Genomic DNA, 19,752 nt, shown 5'->3' on the forward strand with positions numbered 1-19,752 from the left:
CTGCCAGGAAAAGACCCAACTATGAGACAGTTGCAGGGGAGAAGTTGAGTGGCACAGACTGGACTCGGTAAAATAGAGAATGTGCAAGGCAGTTGAACTTGAGCTGGCATTCACTTGTGATAACATAAACATTTCCGTTCCAGAGTGACATAGCTGATGTGCCCAGCGACACGTCTAAGAACGACAAGAAAGGAAAGGCCAACACTGCCAAAACAAATGTGACCCCGCAGAGCAGCTCGGAGCTCAGACCAACCACCACGGCCGCCCTGGGGTCCGGCATGGAAGCCAAGAAAGGTAAAGGAATGTTGTTTGGGCTCATTATCTATTCTGGAACTTTTAGACTCTTTTTAAAAAGTATTTTATGAGAGTATTTGGAATTGTTAATTTTGTCAATTTCCATTGTCCCATAAAACTCAAGAGCATAATGTTTTCTTGTGGATTGGGAAAACTGCTTAATTTCTCTGATTATTTAATAGAGAGTCAACATTTATGTTTCATCTGCTGGATCCCCTGCACCTTAGTTACACTGAGTACAATACCCATAGTAATAGAAGATGTTTAATTCACTGTCCTTTTAGGGAAGCACTTTCACACGCTAAATTTCATGAACGCTTCCCCCCTCTCTTCTGGATACCCCACAACAGACACTTACCTGGACAGCTGGTAGGTTCATGAACCAACAGAATCATGATTGTTCAGACACTTCTAAATTTTAAAATCTTCAAAAAAATAAAATGAATTCCTATTGACAATTTCTTCCCACCTGGAGATATTTAGCATCCATAACTATTTATTTTTAAAATCATCAGGTGGGCATCTGAAGGCCAATTCTTTGTGCTTACCTGTGGATGAAACAAAAGATTACAAGAGGTGTCATCCAAAAAGAACGATGTAACCCATGTGCTAAAATTCAGCTGGTATATGGAGAAACGATTGGCTGGTTGACTTCCATTCTTAGTGACCAGGCATCCATTCTGATTGGATGGTGCCCATTCCATACTGTTAATTAAATACTTTAACTATCCTCCTTGATCATGAATCACTGACTTAAACAGTCTTCTTACTTTAGAATTTCTCTTTTTCCTAATGATTTTTTACTCAGTACATATATTTCCCAGTTATATGGAAATTCACTGTCCTTGATATAAGAAAATCAAATTGCTTTTACACTTAATTTACATAATGCTGTAGTTTAAGGGAAGAATCTACAGGCTCTCCCAAACCAAAACAATGTAGTAATTTAGCAGGAAACTAAGTGTGCATTGAGCTTTATAAAACAAATTAGAAAATGACACTGCACAAAAGTAGCCCAAATTGTATGTTGCCTGCAGCTGTTTTCCTGTTCCTCCCTGGAAAAATCCTGGAGCAAGGTAATGATAAGGCCTTGGGTACTCTGTACCAGCACTGGTCATTATTACCGTTAGCCACTCAGCTAGAGATAGACTTGGAAAATGGGAGAGTTTGTGTTTAATGAAAGCTCTTGTATCACCCAGAGTAAAAAGACATTTGTAATTATAGTGAGTTAAATGGCCTGAAAAACAGTGCAGTGGAACCAGCTTACAGAGGACAGAAGTAAGCCTCGTTCTAGAATGGAACATGCTTGCATTTGGAACTACCTCAACCCTGATTCCCAAAAAGGCTGCATTTGAAGGAGTCAAGTGGCTCTCACTTCCAGTCCAGTCTCCTTGACTGTCGTCCTAAGAGAGAGGATGACTGATTCATGTTGGCCTTTTATTCAGGAGACTTGGAAGCCAACTCTAAGTGACATTACTAGGTTTTACAAGAAATACCTCCACACCTTCAGAGACCTCAGATAAAATAGGGCAGACTTCTGCACAGACTGAAGTCAATGATGGCTGAACCCTCAGAAACAGGAGGGGAGAGGGAATCCCTTCCAGCAAGGGTCCCACAGAATACTTACAGATGAGATCCCAAGTGAGCTAGGCCTTGTAACCTAACTCTGACGTAAATATGAATAGATGGTGGAGAAGCCAAAAGAAGGCAGCCTAGGAAGAAGCAGCATAGGAAGCAACCTAGATGTGTAGGAAAGGGGGACAGAAGAATGCTGGTAGGTACTGGTGAGTAGTTCAACTTTGCTGGTCTGGAAAGAGTTCTGGGACCACCCTGAAAAGGCAATTGGGATTGATAATCAAAGGAGTATTTTAAGAAGACTAATACAGTCTTGGCAGAAGAAGTCATTGAAAGGGGAGATAGATGCTAAGGACCAGTTAAGAATTATGGTGTGCATGCTGCTATTATAACACTATTCACATTATATATTTATATTATATTTATATAACATGATAACACCAGAGAAAGGGGTGATTGCAGGCAAGACAACACCTCCCCTTTATCAGTGAATCCCAGGAACCATGCCCAGTAACGATCTAGCAGTATCTTTTCTTAGCAAGTAAATAACTGATCAATGAATGACCCATCAATTGTCAAGGAGAGTCTGGATTAAGCTGGAAGTAGTTAGGGAGAAAGAAGGAAAGAAAGAAAAAATAGATATAAGTTGGTACTTATTGGGCCTTAGGAAGGATGAGACTCAATGGCAACTTAGGTCACAGATAGATGGTGCCACTGAGAGAAGTAGAGAGATCAAGAGAAACTGCTTTTGGTAAGTTGATTGGATGTCATTGAGTTCAAGTTGTTGATGATACATCTGGGCAAAAACATGGACATCAGAGTACTGGCAGGACAAGAGGAAGGAGAGGGAGAGGGTGAGGGAAGGGAAAGGAGAGAGAGAGAGAGAGAGAGAGAGAGAGAGAGAGAGAGCGTGGAAATGAATGGAAGACAACAGAGATCTATTTATAGGAAGAATGAGTTTTGAGAAGGTATTGTAGATTGTCCAGGGAACTTAAGACTGCAAAATTAATGTTGAATAAGGCATGCTTTGATGGTGAAGGTGGAAACCAGGTTAGAAAAAAATCAACGATTAAGGTATGAAGTGATTGTCAAGGAGGACAGTAGCATGCTGGGAGGAACCAATGAAAAGAAAGAGAAGGAAAATGCAAGGAGGGGTATATATTGAAACAAAGCTTGAGGAAGAGCTGAAGCAAGAGAACAGGAGAGATTCTGCTTTATGAGGCAGGAACAGAGATGTTCTGTCTGAGCCAAGAAGAAGGATGAGTGAAAAGGAGTATCAGGGTGGAAAGGGAGAACTCTGACAAAAGCTTTATCAGTTAGCATGTGCCACACAACACATGACCTCAAGTTTTAGTGGCTGAAAACAGCCTCCATTTACTGAGGTCATGTTATTGGATTAGTTGGTCTGAGCTGGTTTGGCTGATCTCTGTGTGTCTTGCTCATGCAGCTGTGGTTGGCTGGTGGCTTGGATAAAGGCTAGATATTGGATGGCCTCTCACATATCTTTCAGCTGGCAAGTTATCTCATATCATCCAGTAGCCTAAATGGGCTTGTCATAGGGTGCTCCCAGAGAGTCAAGAGCAGTTATTTTCCAGCTTCTGCTAGAGTGCTAGTGGGCAAAGCAAGTCACAAGGTTAACCCATACTCAAGGGATAGAGAAATAGACTCCACCTCTTGATGAGAGGGGGAAATCGTGGCCATGTTTGTAGTGTAGCAGAGATCGATCCCATCTGATCTACGACGTTGGATAAGTGGCCCTCTGCTGAGGAAGATGGAGGAAGAACTGAAGAATAAGGTTATAGAAACATTTTGGAATAGCCACTGACTGGAATAGTACAATCCACAAGAAATGAGATCTGCCACAGAGCACACAGGCCCCAGGTGAGGAGGGGTGGCATGAATTAAGCCAGTGTAGCTTAAGCTCATTACTTCTTCAGTAGTGTCCACAGGATTAGCAATAGAGGTGGGTAAAGAAGAGTTCAGGGAAACCCAAGCTTGAGATTGTCATAACCTATATGGTGTGGTACCAAAGAGATTGGAGAGTCTAAGGGATAAGGAGCTGCATCCTCGAAAATTCTATCAGACACGCTGCCTTAGATGGAACTGCGCATGTACCAATTCCTGTTCTGCAGAGTGTGTTACATCCCAACAATCATTTATAGAAACTAAGATTTTTATAGGTCATTTGTATCTTTCTCAAATAAATGAAAGACCAGGTGATAGGGGTTTGTGTTTTCATAGGTTCCTGTTAATTAAGGTTTAGTTGAATTAAAAAAAAATTGTTTCATCAGATTGAGTCAAACTCTGAAGATTTGTTAGACCTCAATTCTGTATGTTCGTTTTACAGCAAGAGAAAAGAACCCAAAGATAGGGCAGTTCTAGCCTTCCAAGATTCACTCCTATGCCATATGCTGCCTCTTACTATCCATAATAAAGAAGAGAATTAGCTTGAGACCTCAGACTTAAGAGATAGGAGAGCAACCTCATATTCCCTTGATACCCGTGTCATAAAATGTTACAGATCACAGACTGATTTCTCTCAGCCATGATTCTCCTTTTCAGTCTTACCACCCTCACACTGGATGTGCACATCTTATTAAAATGAATAAAACTAAAAACAAGAGCCTAGAACGTGATGCCTATCTTTCTTGAATATCTCACACCGAGTCTTTGGGATTTTAAATCAATTATGCTACAGGGCGCACATTCATTTTGTTTGCCTACAATGAAAATTGGAAGCCAAACAGAACATGTTGGGGAATTCTTCTACAACTTTGATTGCTGTGGCGACGACCCTGGCCTAGCATCACTCAGAGAGTAAAATGACTTAGTATATTACTGCAGGTCCTCCATACAGCACCCTGGTATACAATGGTTTGATTTCATTATTTCCTGGATTTTAAAGGTTTTTCTGTGCTCAGTAGCATTTTGCTTACATGCTAAAATTAAATGTGGTAAAAAACAAAAAGAAGCTGAAAAAATATTTTGTTCTTTGATGATGATGAAGGTGGGATAGAGTTGAGAAGTAACTGACTGATATGGTATGCCTTGAAATGCAAAGATAAATGTAACTGTAATAGATGCCATTGGGCCTGGTCAGATTTCCTGCATGGGGTCGACCTCCCTCCTCTCCCTCCCACCCTGCCCCCACTGTGAGTATTGGCTGATAGCAGATCGCAGCTGCATGTTTCTCCCTGGAGAGTTGTGCTTAGACCGTGGGAGTTTTGCCTGGAAGGTTTTGTAAGCACTCTGAAGGCCTCTTCTGATGAAAAAGGAGTTGCAAAAGCCCAGTTTCCTTACCTGAAGGTAGAAAAGGGCTGGAGGGCCATTTATGCTCAGCAGCTCCCTGTAGGATTAGGCTGGAAACACCCCCTGGCTTCTTCCTCTGTCCGTCCTGCTTCTCTCTAGGGCAGTGGTTCTCAACCTCCCTAATGCCGCGACCCTTTAATACAGTTCCTCATGTTGTGGTGACCCCCAATTTCATTGTTACAAATTGAACATAATTAAAGCATAGTGATTAATCACAAAAACAATATGTAATTATATATGTGTTTTCCGATGGTCTTAGGCCACCCCTGTGAAAGGGTCGTTCTACCCCCAAAGGGGTCACGACCCACAGGTTGAGAACAGCTGCTCTAGGGCCTTCTCCCAAGAGCCTTTCCACAATAAATCATGCTCACTCAAATCCCAGTCCCAGGCTCTGCTCCTAGGAAACTCGACCTAAGACCATACGCATTTCAGTTGTGTCTAGTTAATTGCTTTGTAATAAGAAATTCAAATGTTTATATTCATAACATTACGTGGTAAGCTGTTCCAAAACTTTTAGGTGAGATTTTAAAACTGAATTTTCTATTGTCAGTTATTCTCTCTAACTTTTAATATACACAGTGTCTAATCTTTTTTTTAAGGTATTGAACTTATCCCTCAAGTAAGGATAGAAGATTTAAAGCAGATGAAGGTAAAATTGCTTGGTCATTTTCCAAGGACTCTTATATTATGCATATTGGTGAAACCAGTATATCTTTGTTTCTCACCAAGTATAATCATTGAAACCTACATTGGACCCTCTTTATTTCTGTCACAGGCTTACTTGAAGCATTTAAAGAAACAGCAGAAGGAGCTAAATTCTTTAAAGAAGAAGCATGCAAAGGTACAGTTTGTGTATACATACATATTTTAGAGTAGTTTTGTTTGCCTGTTGGGTTTTTTCTGTTAGCTCTCTGATGAAACCGTAAAGTCACTTTTTTGTGTGTTATGGAACAATGAATTCTTCACAGCCAAGAACACTGCTTAGAAACTACTACCAGCCAACTCCTCAGCAGTGTTATGGAACAATGAATTCTTCACAGCCAAGAACACTGCTTAGAAACTACTACCAGCCACTGATTTGGAACCTATCTTTCTGACAGTTATTTCAAAGGAATCGCAGAGCTTCACCCATTTAAAAATTGTTTCATAAAATGACTTTATCTAAACTAGTGGGCCATAGCCTAACTATTGAAGACCAGCTCACAATCTTAACTCTAGGTACCAAAATTTCCTGGGTCGCTGGCAAATAGTTTGCAGAAACAGAGCATGAAGGGAGATGCTGACAGGCTCTCACCTTCTCACCAAGAGCCCTAGAGAGGGAGCTCTTCTCACGTTCCCCCTATTATGTAAACTCTGTAAGGTGGCCTTCTTCTGAAATATAGTTGTTTTTCCTTTCTACCCATACAAAGAGGTCTTTTGACAATGATAGAAATTATAAGAGCGAGTTGCAAGTTGAAGAGAGCAGCAAGAGGTGGCTTGAGTAATTCTCTCCTGAGTTGAAAAACTTCATAGCACCTTCCTGCTCTCCAGTCTCTGCCCACAGAGAAAGGCAGAAAGCAGAATACCCCCTTTCCTGGTAGGGCCCATCACAACTGTTGTCGCTGGGAGGATAATGTCTGCCTCTTCTAATAAAGGCAGTGAGAGCAAGAGAAACTTAATTTCTTAAAAGGACCTCTGAGATCTTTTAAACTAGCCCTGCATCCCCACTTGCTACAGATTTTTATTGAGTTTGGGACTATTGGAGACAAAGCTATTTAAAGTGGTGATTTTAGCTGTGTTGGTCATTGACAACAACCTAGAATAGGGAAAGGAAAGAGAAAAAGAAATAAGAGAGAATGCAACCTGAATGGCCTTAATTATTAAGAATGCAGTTAGTACCCATATGGCAAGGCATCATTCAGAGAATTTTTCTATCCATTTAAATTGGATCTCTGTCATTGAGGCAGGCATTTCAATGGCTTTTGGGCTATTTGGAAACAAAGTGTTTGGCCTCATCCTCATTGATTATTTCTTTGAGGCATGACCAGAAAATATACTGTGACTGATAATAACCATAACAGCAATAATGGCAGCTAGAATTCTCACATGCTCAATATTTTCCAGATGCTATGCTCAGCACTTTACATGTACTATCTATTTATTACTCTCTACCCTATAAGGTAAATTTCTATTTAAGTCCCCATTTTATATGTGAGGAAATTAAGGATTAGAGAGATTAAGCAATTGAACTAATGTCCCAGAGTTAGGGAGGAGCAGAGCCAGTATTTGATCCCAAATCATCTGAGTCTAGAACTGCATTTTTCTGTAAGATATTAGATGCTTTAATAAAGTAAATTAGTTCCCCTCATTGAAGCAAATGGAGTGGCACACATGTGATCTTATGAAAATTTCCAGTTTAGACAATGTCAATATACTGGCTACTAAGGAAGGATGTTTCTTAATTCTTTAGAACTTGACCTACATAATACTGAGCAGAGTTGTCTGCTGATTTCTTGTCTAAACCTTTAAGTTTAAACAGACTCAGACCTATCTGCTTAGTCAGAAAAGTGGCAAAGATGATGTCTGAGCTTGGGCTGCTGTAACTACCACAGACCAGGTGGCTCAGACCACAAACATTTATTGCTCACAGTCCTGGAGGCTGGAAGTCCAACATCAAGGTGCAGCAGATTCAGTATCTGATGAGAGTCCCCTTTCTGTTTTCAGATGATCTCCTGTTGGGTCCTCATGTGGTGGAGTGTCCTCTCTCTCCTGTCTCTTCTTATAAGGGCACTAATCCCATTCATGGGGCTCCACCCTCATGGCCTAATCACCCCCTATCTCCAAATTCTGTCACATTAAGGTTTAAGGATTCAACATCTGGACTTGAGGGGGGGAGCATAAATATTTAGTCTATAACAGTTGAAAAATTATTTTTCTGTGAAATAATTTAGAGGTGGCTTTAGTGGCTCTTTTCTCCACCTCAGATGTCATTGTGTGTCATTCCTTTCAGTTTCTTCACGTTGTTGTCAGGGAAATATTCATATTATTTAATAACCAGCAAACCGGATAAGAGTTTTTTTTTTGTGTGTTTTTTTTTTGCAGAAGACAACCTTGAGCTTCTGGGAGTTCCACATTAATATAAAACAAAACCTAAAGGAAAATTTTAAGTGCCTAAATCCCACCCAAGTGGACTTTTTTAAACAGTTTAGTGTGCATTCTTTGGAGGAAGGCTTTAAAGTTACGGAGCTAAATTGCCACAGTAAAATGAGCATAGTTTGTTGCTTTTTAGAACGCTTTTCAGAAGCATTTCAGAGCAGGGGAATGCACTCCATGGGTTGTTTTTCATATCTGCGTGTACTGCAGAAGTTTAAGTTACAAGTGTATGATTATAAGCTTATCATACACTTGTAAGCTTCTCCCACATTAAATTAACAGAGGCCCCCCTCTTATTCAGCTTGCTTTGGCAGAGTAATTTATGAACTCTGAATTCTGTAATTTTTTATAGAAAACTACTACTACTAACAACATTAACATCTATTTAATGCCACTTTGTGTCACACATTTTACATATATTCTCAAATCCTCATATTATCCCATAATACTATCTGCATTTTAGACATGAATAAAATGAAATTCAGAGAGGTGAGTTCTTTGTCCAGAGTAACACAACTAGTTAATGTTGTTAAAACTAAAGTGCTTTTCATCTACTTGAATTGTCCATAAGACTTTGCAAATAATTATTTTCAAATAATTAGACTTTCCTGTCTGTAGACTGTCAGTAATTTTTCAGTCTGTAATACTTTCTAACATTTTCCACCATCTTATCTGAAGCAACTTCTACGATGAAAGATATATGTGAATATTGACTTAAAACAACAACCATTAATTTAGCTCACAATTTTGTGGGTCACCAGTTTGGGCTGGATCAGCGGGATGAGTCTCCTGGTATCAGCTGGGTTCATTCGCTACTGCCAGTTCGGCTGGTGGTGGGCCGATTTGGGACAGAGGGCTGGCTGACTTAGGAAGACCTCTGCTGAGCTCCTTCCTCAATGCTCTGTGGTTTCTCATCTTCTAGCAGGGAGTCCAGGCTTGTCCAGGGGGGAAAGGGTCCCTAGAGATCAAGCAGAGGCAGACAGGGTTTCTTAAGGCTGCAACTCAGAACTGGCACACCAGGAAGTCCACCTCATTCTCCTGGCTAATGCAAGTCATAGGCTGGCCCAGATTCAAGGAATTCGACTCTGTCTCTTGACAGTAAGAATCACAAGGTCACATTTCAAAGGGGGATGGATACAGAGGGGGAATAAATGTGGCCCTTTTTGCAGTCTACCAACCATTTGCTAGATGCTCAACCTCTGAGCCACACCAGCTGGGCAATATTATATTTACTTTTAATCCTAACAACTCTATGAAATAGGTATCACTGTCCCAGTTAAAAGATGAACAGACTGAGAGGGTAGGTGACTTGTCCCAGGATTTACGACTAAGAACCCAAATCCTTAACCCAATGCCATGTTGCAGGAAACCCTAAGTGAAATGTATGTATAACATATCAGTGCACACACATGGATAATATGGCTGGATTTATTTGCTGTTCCAACAACAAATTAAGCAAGACACCATTACATGTAACTCCTTGACCCCCCGAATCCACAGCAAGATAACATCCCCTTGAACTACCTGGATTGTCTCCACTGCCAATACCTGTTCTGAGAGCTTTCCCCCATCCAGCACCATTCTCTCCATGACTTCTTCCAAAGGTGTTTATCCATCAGACAAGAATGCAAGGACCTTATGTACCAATGCATTTCTGAAGAATACGTGCATAAACAAATGGTAGATCAAGTTTTGCATTAATTTACTTAATAGGGCTGGGAAATTAAGGAAGTCTTGGTAAAGTTAAAAACCCCTTCCACCTTTATATTCTATCAAAACTTTTAGAGATGTTCATAAATTAGTTTTGCTTTAAGTCAAGCCTACCTTAGGAATAAAATCATATATTTAATTAAGTCACTCACTTAAAAAAATAAGCAAAAGGAAACATGACTGTGAGCATGGTTATAAAGCCTGAACAACATCTATCCATTTCAGTCTCAAATACCATTTTATTTCTCTAAGTTTCTCAAGAGTAAAACTAGCATATAATACCAAGTATCATTTTAGAGTTGGATATTACTTATTGTACTGATTTCCTCTAGGTTTGGGGGGATGAGCAACTAAGGAAATCTGATTTCAGATAAGTCACTGGCTGTGGGAAAATTATGAGAAGGAAAGAATGTTTATAGAGCAATACTTATTTTCAAAGTGTTGCAAACTCAATTTCAGTGATTGAATAAAGCAGATGGGAAATAGGCTAAATATCTGTAAGGCTGAAGATCAGAGATCCTGGACACTGTCATCCTCAAGAATGCTGGTGAAAAGAGATTTGAAATCAGCTGACAGTCACAACTAAGTCCCAGCAGGCATGGCCTAGTGGCTGAGGGTTGACCTATGAACCAGGAAGTCATGGTTCAATTCCTGGTCATGGCAAATGCCCGGGTTGCAGGCTCAATCCCCAGTGTGGAGTATACAAGAGGCAGCCTCTAATATATATATATTAGAGGCCCGGTGCACGACATTCATGCACTGTGATGGGGGGTTCCCTCAGCCCGGCCTGCACCCTCTCGCAGTCCAGGAGCCCTCGGGGGCAGTTCACTCCCTGGGGAGCAGGCCTAAGCCAACAGACGGACATCCCCCAAGGGGTCATTAGCATTGCCATGGAGGTGAGAGAGGCTCCTGCCACTGCTACTGTGCTCTCCATCTGTGAGCCCAGCTTCTGGCTGAGCGGCGCTTCCCCTGTGGGAGCACACTGACCACCAGGGAGCAGCTCCTGCATTGAATGTCTGCCTCCAGGTGGTCAGTGCATGTCATAGTGACTGGTCATTCTGCTGTTGGGTCTATTTGCATATTAGCCTTTTATTATATAGGATTTTAAAAAACACAAAAAACAATTACGCTGCCAATTCTCATGTGTAATGATAATTTTTAAGACCTTCCCAAATGTGCCATATCAAATGATGAATAGTTATATTTAGCGTATAAATGAGAAGAAATATGGCTCCTGAAATAGTCAATAATATTGTAATAACTTTTATGGTGACACATAGTTACTAGACTTATCATGGTAGTAATTTCATAAAGTATATAAATGTCAAATCACTCTATTGTGTATCCAAAACCAACATAATATTGTATGTTAACTATACTTTAACGAATAATAATTAAAAAAAAGAAATGTGGCAACTGAACTTGGGTATTTGAGGACCAATGTAGGAAAGGGACAATAGACTATCTCAGATAGCAGAACAAAGATGAATGGGTGGAAATTCTGTAGAGACATAAATGTGCAGAAGAAAAGACTTTGGGATGGTTCGTGCTGCCCAATGGTGGGCAGAGCTGTCTTTTGAGGTGGGCATGTTCATTCGACTGAGGCTAGAGACGTCCTTGTTGTGGATACGCCTGTACAAAAGACTGCTATATGTTGCATGGGACATTGGAAGTTCTTCCAGTTCCCAGACTCAATCACTCCTTAATTTCCAAATCAATTCTCTGGGAAAGCTGGTGAAAATGATGCCAGCGACACATGGGGTACAGTGTATCAGCCGCACTGAGTCCAACTAGTAACTGCCAATCCTTCTTGTTCAGGAGCACAGCACCATGCAGAAGCTACACTGCACGCAAGTTGACAAAATTGTGGCACAGTATGACAAAGAGAAGTCAACCCATGAGAAAATCCTAGAGAAGGCAATGAAGAAGAAGGGGTAATAATGTTTATTTCCTTCTAGAAGCCTTTGTTTTTTTATATGTTGTCTTTTCAATAGTTTAGCTGCCAATTAGGCCAAGGAGGAACTTTGTCCTAACTCTGTTTCCATCATTAAAAATTATTCCTGGCTCGACCGATGTTGCTCAGTGGTTGAGCGTCAACCCATGAACCAGGAGGTCATGGTTTGATTCCCTTTCAGGCCACATGCCCAGGTTGTGGGCTCAATCCCCAGGAGGGGGCATGCAAGAGGCAGCTGATCATTGATGTTTCTATCTCTCTCTCCTGCTTCCTCTGATATCAATAAAAATATAATAAAAATATATTTTAAAAAAATTATCCCTGGAAAATAAGAAAGGAATAATTAAAGTAGGAATTAAAGTAGGAAAGAGGAGCTTTGTTCGAGTTCTACAGCTGCTGGTTAATGTCTCTCATGTGTTTTCCACTCAAGTATCTTGGAGGTGAATGGGGGGAAAGGAAGGACAAGATAAAGCTGAGAAGATTTGAACCTACAGAAATAATTTTGCATAGCCAGAAAATAAAGAATAAGGTTGATGCACTCAAAAGTGCAGTTTTTGATTTTTAAGATTTCAAGAATGTTTACCTTGTGTCACAGAGAAAACTTGAATGAAACCGATCATTGCATTTACTATGAAAGATTTTGTCTCCAGGATTAAGTCAGGGGAATGTTTATCTAATGCTGCAAGCTTACTGAATAACAGACGAGAGGAGAAACATACTCAGTTCTAGCCTTTAAGAAATAATAGATTTGATGAGATACCTAGCATTTTTAGAATAATGCTTCTCCCAGAGACACACTCAGTGAATAATACAATGCCACTTTCTGACTTAGGCTGCAAAGCATCTATGCTGAAGACAGAAAGTCAGAACATGTTCTGGTTTCAGCAATGATATGGATATTTCAAAGGGAAAAATAATCACTAAAATAAACAGTAATGGTTGCTGGGCAATTTCCTGGTATATATTTTCTGATCACAATAGAATAAGAAGCACAAATCACCCTAATATGCCAAGAAATGCTATTTTCTCCCTTACTGGCATGTGTCAAAGACAGAAATCTGGCTTTACAACCAAAATGACAGAATTAACAATTCACTTCAAAAGCTGAGGGCCTATTTCCCAGTTTTTATCCCAAATAATATTTTATTGAATAAATGAAAAATAGCTCAAAGAAAAGCAGGAACCAAAATGGAAACTCTGACCACAGACCCTAACAATGACATAATTGTTAGGTCTGAAGTGTCTCTTTGTGTAGTGGTTGAATTGAGTAATCACGATATAGAATTGTGTAAGGTATGCATCTATTACGAGAAAAATTGATGTTGCCCAATGAGCCATGGCAGCCCATATCTGATGAACAAACTGGCTTCATCAGCAAGCTTTGTAGCAAAGGCCCATGGGAATGGGAAAATATCTAACGTCTGGCACGCATTTGCGATTTTCCATTTTCAGGGGAAGTAATTGTCTTGAAATGAAAAAAGAAACAGAAATTAAAATTCAGACATTGACATCAGATCACAAATCTAAGGTAAGAAAATGCCTATTTGTATGGCAGCAACTTGCAGAAGATACTTTGTGATTTTTTTTCAAGGTATATAGCATAAATCAGAAATAACATTATCCTGGGACTAGAAAGGGTCCAGGCCCCAGACTTACTGGGTAAGAGAAAAGCCATTTCATGGAACATCTTTTCCTTCATCTGTAGAAATATGCTAACAAGGTTTGTTTTCTGGCTCAGGCATCAAGCTAAACAAAAAATGAATACACTAAAAGGAAATACTGTATAAAATATAGAATATGCTTCCCTATGGAAGTAACAATAAACATATGACAGAAAACCATTTCACTAAGGGGTTGAGTAACTCTGATACTCCAGTCTAACTTTGCTGTGGAAGTTTGTGATAAGAAAAAAATCAATAGTTTATATTCCAAGAGATAAGCCTAATTACCTGTATTTCCTCAAAGACACAAGAAAACATGAGTTTGGGAGACCTTAATTAAATTTGTGGATATTTGGAGAAGTGAATGCTAAGTTCCAGTCAAGAACATAAATAACTAATCCAGTGATAATGGTTAATAAAAACAGAAACAAAAAACCTTCTTAAAGAAAGCTCCCAACAATAGCACTTGGTCAAACCAGCCAGCCTCCATGTCTGCATTCGGTTCTGTCATCCAGCCCAGTGACCCTGATGTACACACAGCCAGCCACACGGGTGGAGCTGAAGTTCTCTGAGCTGCTGTGTATTCTGTGTCTGTTCTGCCATGAATTCTATAGAAGCAGTAAACTGTGTCTTTGAGAGTTGTTCCCCAGTCTCTCTTATTCTCCTTAACTGGAATGTCTGAGAATTAATGCCTGTACAACATGCCAGGATTTTTAGATGCTTTGCATAAATAGGAAAGTAGAAACCTTGGCCACTACCAGTTAGCTTTTGCTGCCATACTCAACTGGATGGTTTTTCTACTGATTTCGGCTCATGTGTCTACAGCGAGCTGGATTGGTGGCCTCCCTCAGAGACCTGCTGGTGAGCTGGCTGCTGCTTGCTTTTACCTACATGACCTCTCACCTTCCAGCAGGGAGCACAGGCTCAGTCACAGGGCAGCCTTGGGGTTCCAGATAGAGCACTTTTCAAGTCTCTGCTTGCATCACATTTGCTACTGGCTCAGGACTAAAGCACGTGACAAGGTCAGCCAGATTCAAGGAGGTGGGGAAATGGACTGTGGCTCTTGATGAGGGGAGCTGTAAAACACATTTCAAAGAGCATTGATGCAGGGTTGACACAGCACGTCATGATCGAGGAATAAGAGAACCCGCCCCCTTATTTCAGACCTGTGGCTGGTGGAGTGAACCTGGAAAAGCACAAGGTGACGAAGGGGATTCTGACTGGTAAAGCAGCATAGGCAAAGTTAGGCAGTGAAACAATGGGTCATCATTAAGTAGTTAGAGCCAAAGTGATTGATTTTTTAAAAATAAGCAATGACGTCCTAATTCCCATTGATTGGTACTTATTTTTTGCAGGTCATAGGTGTCCACTGACTCACCAAGTAAACTGGTGGGAGGGATCTAAAATGCATGAATCCTATTGTGCTTGCTGTTCATACCTGAAATCTGAGAATTCCAGGTGGCTCCATCCCCTCTTTCCTACATAGGTCAAAGAGATTGTGGCGCAGCACACAAAGGAGTGGTCAGAAATGATCAACACCCACAGTGCCGAGGAGCAGGAAATCAGGGACCTGCACCTCAGCCAGCAGTGTGAGCTGCTGAGGAAGCTCCTGATCAATGCCCACGAACAGCAAACCCAGCAGCTGAAACTGTCCCACGACAGGTAGGAGAGCTAGCCATTTCCAACGTGAGCTCCTAGTGTTTAAAGAACACGAATTTTGCACGTGTGAGTTGAGGTAGTAGGCAAAATCAACCTGACTTGTACTATGGAGCTTTCATGTATGTCATATCATAGGACTGATGTGAGCAAGATGAGCTCTAAGAAATGGCCTCTGCCATCCAAGGGCTTACACAGGTTATGATATGAACACTCACATGAGAATCTAAGTCAAATGACAAGTAGTGTGTGATCCATAGTAAAGTGTGACAGGACAAAGAGCATCCAGCCCAGAAGAGCACTGCCGCCTCCAAAGTGGCCTTTGGAAGTGACGTGGAGTCTCTGAGGAAGAGAAGAAAGAGAAGGAGGTAAAGACCAACCAGTGAAGCCCCTAGAGAGACTGGGACTGATCTCTCTGTGGCTAACAGTGGACTGATCACTCCGTGGCTGATGGTGGAGAGTCCCTCCTGTTGCATTATTAGGACTTCTGTGAGTTTTAGAAAGATAGTCCTAATCACGAAATAGCAATGAAGGATCAGTTTATTTTGGTCTCTCCATGCTTCAGCAAATTGAATATTACATGTAAACTACCTGCAAATGATAAGCTAGACCCCTTCCCCCCCACACACACACATACACACACCAAGAACATTTATGCCAGTTACTTCTTGTAATCACAGCTCTGTTGCAGCGTGCTTGCTTCTCTCTCAGTGCCCACCCCATGCCACAGTTAGGGCCTGTTGATACACATGGAAGAGGAGGAGAGAGAAGCGTTATACAAACAAATCAAACAAGAAACTTTAAAAATGCTAAATGTATAAGTTATATGAAATTCCCCACCTTATTTTGGAGGGGTAGATACGGCCATAAGAGCATGAAGTATTTTTGCCATAGTTTCCAATCCTCATTTGAGGCAACTAAATAAGGGCCTGTGGGTTAATGTTCTGTACCCTAACCATTTTACAGTACAGGTGTCCCACTGTCCTGAGGGAGAAGTGTGATCACGAATTGGAGCTCCTTCACCCTTTTTCATGGGATATAAAACAACTCCAAGAGCTCAATAGTGAAGAAAAAAGAGTGAACCTAGTCCTGGTTACATGTGGAATATTTTGTTTGTTTTTAAGTTTTTCTATTTTAGTTAAAGTCCTATAACAGAAAACCTACCATTTTAACCATTCTTAAGTGTATAGCATTAAGTGCATTCACACTGTTGTGCCACCATCACCACCATCCATCTCCAGAACTTTTTCATCTTCTCCCACTGAACCTCCATAGCCATTAAAACTAACCCCCATTCTCTCCCTCCCTATTTGTTTATTTTTAATACATAGGGAAAGCAAGGAAATGAGAGCACACCAAGCTAAGATTTCTATGGAAAATAGCAAAGCCATCAGCCAAGACAAATCTATCAAGAACAAAGCAGAACGGGAAAGGTAAGTGAGAATGCTGTCGGCGGGAATATAGCATAGGCTTAACATTTATGTGTGCCTGCACACACATATGCACATCTGAGATATTAAAACCCTTGTGAGTTTTGGCTAAGACTCCTGCTATTATAACTGCTATGAAGATGTATTACTACTACAGAACAGTCACCTTCTGATTGTTTACTACCACCAGTAAAATCAGTTTACATTCAATATATGTGTGCTCATTTATAAAACATGGCAAAATATCCTTCACATGTTCCAGTGGGCCCTCCTGCTAGCATCTCACCTGCTCAGGTGCAAGCCCATTCTGGGTGGGTCGGTTCTGAATAGCAGCATGTAGGGGGACTGTCGTTTTCCCTTGATTTACTCACACTGTCATTGACAACAAGGATCATCTCAAAAAACCTCCTTGTCTGAGGTTGAGTTTTCTAGAAACAGAGACCAAGACAGGAATTTGGATGCCTGTGATATACAGAGGAAGGGATCTTCAGAGAAGGGGAGTGGGGGAAGCAGGAAGGGGCCAGGCATGGGGCTGAGCAGGGATTTGCTCTCCACTAGAATACCTCTTCAGCCCAATCCCAGGCTCTAGAGTTATTTTGCAACATGGTTTCATCTCTTTGAGCCAAGGGTGTCTGGCCTTTGTACTGCTGTGTTAAGACATCAGCACACCATGCTTCACTTTATTTTGCTTCACAGATGTTGCATGTTTTAAAAATTGAAGGCAAGGCCCTCCACCAAAAAAGATTATGACTTGCTCTATTGTGATCCTCACTTTATTGCTGTGATCTGGAACCAAACCTACAATGTGTAGTGTGCCTGCAGCCATGTTACCCAAAAAGGGAATTAATAGCACTTAAATCCCAGTTCTTAAATTATCTTACATTCTGAGTTACTGGTAACCTAATTAGCAAAGTTTTTTATTTAATATTCTAATTTTGACTTAATATACTTATTTATTATAACTTTGTATCTAGATAGTTCTAAAACACCTGGAAATGGCTGGTTTTTGCTAGAACCATTTTTCTATGCCAACTGGTTATCTTCTACATGTCTTCCTTAGCTCTCTGATTATGAATTTGTAATTTTAATTTTTAGTAGCTTAATAAAGTGGATATATAAAGAACTAAGAATTAAAATTAAAAATTTATAGTCAGAGAGCTAAGAAAGACATATAGAAGCTGAAAACAACTTTTATTCTTGGGTTAAAGGAGACATTTCAACAGAAATTACACAATATTTATAACTGAATGACAATGGAAACACAATTTATTAATGTGCAAAAGGAAGCTAATGTGCACAGCAAAAGAAACAATCACAAAAATGAAGCCCTAATAATGGGAGAAAATACTTGTAAACCATATATCCAGTAATGTGTTATTATCCAAAATATATAAGGAACTCATGCAACTCAATGGCAAAATAATAATAATTCAATTAAAAATGGACAGAGGACCTAAGATAATTTTCCAAAGAAGGCATACAAATGATCAGCAGGTACATGAAAAGGTGCTAAGTATCACTAATCATCAGGGAGATACAAATGAAAAGCACAATGAAATATCACCTCACCTATTAGAATGGCTGTCATCAATAAATCAAGTAAGTATTGGCAAGGATGTGGAGCAAAGTGAACTGTGCACCCTTGGTAGGAATGTCAACTGTACAGCCAGCCACTATGGAAAAGAGTTTGGAGGTTCCTCAAAAAAGTGAAAAATAGACCTACCATATGGTCCAGCAACCCCACTTCTGGTTATATATACAAAGGAAATGAAACCACTATCTGGAAGGAGATATCTGGGCCTTTATGTTCTTTATAGTCTTATTCTCAGTAGCCAAGATATAGAAACAATCTAAGTGTCCATCAGCATGTGTGTATGTGTGTGTGTGTGTGTGTGTGTGTGTGTGTGTGTGTAACGATGGAAATCCTGCAAGTTTGCAACAGCATGGGTAGACCTTGAGGATATAATGTTAAGTGAAATAAGGCAGACAGAGAAAGACAAATACTCTATGATCTCATTTACATTTGGAATCTAAAAAAATGCCAAACTCATAGAAACAGTAGAATGGTGGTTGCCAGGGGCTGAGGAGTGGGGGAAATGGGGAGATGTGGGTTAAAAGAGTAAAAGCTTCCAGTTATAAGGTGAATACATTCTGGGGACCTATGTCTAGCATGGTGACTGTAGTTAACAGTACTGAATTATATACTTGAAAGTTGCTAAGGGAATAGGTCTTAAATGTTCTCACCACAAAAAAAAGAAGGTAGCAAAATTAATATTTAGAGTGAAAATTATAGCCAAGATGTATAAATTTTTTAAAAAAATGAAAATTATTGAACTAGACACTCAAATAAAGAGGATATAAAATTATAAAAACAGAATGAACCCAAAAAATTCTGATGGGAAGAAATAATAAATTAAAAAGGAGGAAGTATTGAAATAGAGATTAAGAGGCTATAGATAGTATCTGCAAAGCAAAAGCTTGTTATTTGGAAAAAAAATCATTAAGTCAGTAAACCTCCAGCAAGAGGAATAGAGTGAAAGCACAGATTAGTAACATTAGAATAAAAAGGGTAAATAGCTGCAGATATAATCAATAGTTTTGAAAAACAAGTACTATAAATAATACTGCCAATGAATCTGAAAACAAGAAATGGACAAGTGCCTAAAAAAAATACAACTATCAAAACTGACTGGAAAAGAAGAAAACCCGAATCAACCTCTAGCTATTACAGAAATTCAGTCAGTTCTAGGTCTGTTCAGTCGTGAAGAGCACTCCACCTCACCGGTAATCAGAGAGCTGCAGGTGAAAGCAGCAGCATGATGCCATTTCACAAAACCAACAAACTGACAAAAAAGTAAATGGGTGATGGGACCACCCGTGGGTGAAGACATGGAGAAGAGTAGCCCCCAGACGGTATGGATGGGAGAGCACATTGGGGCCGCTGCTTTGAAAGAAGAAGTTGTTCATACCCTTCCAACCTGCAAGTCTGAGTATCTAGGGAAGCCTTTGCTGCACGCACAAACAGATATGC

At 40.2% G+C, this 19,752-nt stretch overlaps 1 protein-coding gene across 3 annotated transcripts in view; it reads left to right on the plus strand.

The window, feature by feature from the left end:
- The window catches only part of PLCB4 (phospholipase C beta 4), a 226,939-nt gene that overhangs the window by 199,032 nt on the left and 8,155 nt on the right, over positions 1-19,752 (plus strand). For all 3 annotated transcript variants that reach the window (XR_002829038.1, XM_023753181.1, XM_014455104.2), the window contains 7 exons: positions 144-294; positions 5,778-5,827; positions 5,954-6,019; positions 11,839-11,954; positions 13,427-13,502; positions 15,122-15,297; positions 16,623-16,724. Coding sequence is in view for 2 of the 3 variants with exons in the window: in XM_023753181.1 (XP_023608949.1) it covers positions 144-294; positions 5,778-5,827; positions 5,954-6,019; positions 11,839-11,954; positions 13,427-13,502; positions 15,122-15,297; positions 16,623-16,724 (737 nt within the window). In the remaining variant the exon portion in view is untranslated. The remainder of the gene's footprint in view (positions 1-143; positions 295-5,777; positions 5,828-5,953; positions 6,020-11,838; positions 11,955-13,426; positions 13,503-15,121; positions 15,298-16,622; positions 16,725-19,752) is intronic.

Source organism: Myotis lucifugus, unplaced genomic scaffold (genome assembly GCF_000147115.1).
Source record: "Myotis lucifugus unplaced genomic scaffold, Myoluc2.0 scaffold_42, whole genome shotgun sequence".
NCBI classification, from domain to species: domain Eukaryota; kingdom Metazoa; phylum Chordata; class Mammalia; order Chiroptera; family Vespertilionidae; genus Myotis; species Myotis lucifugus.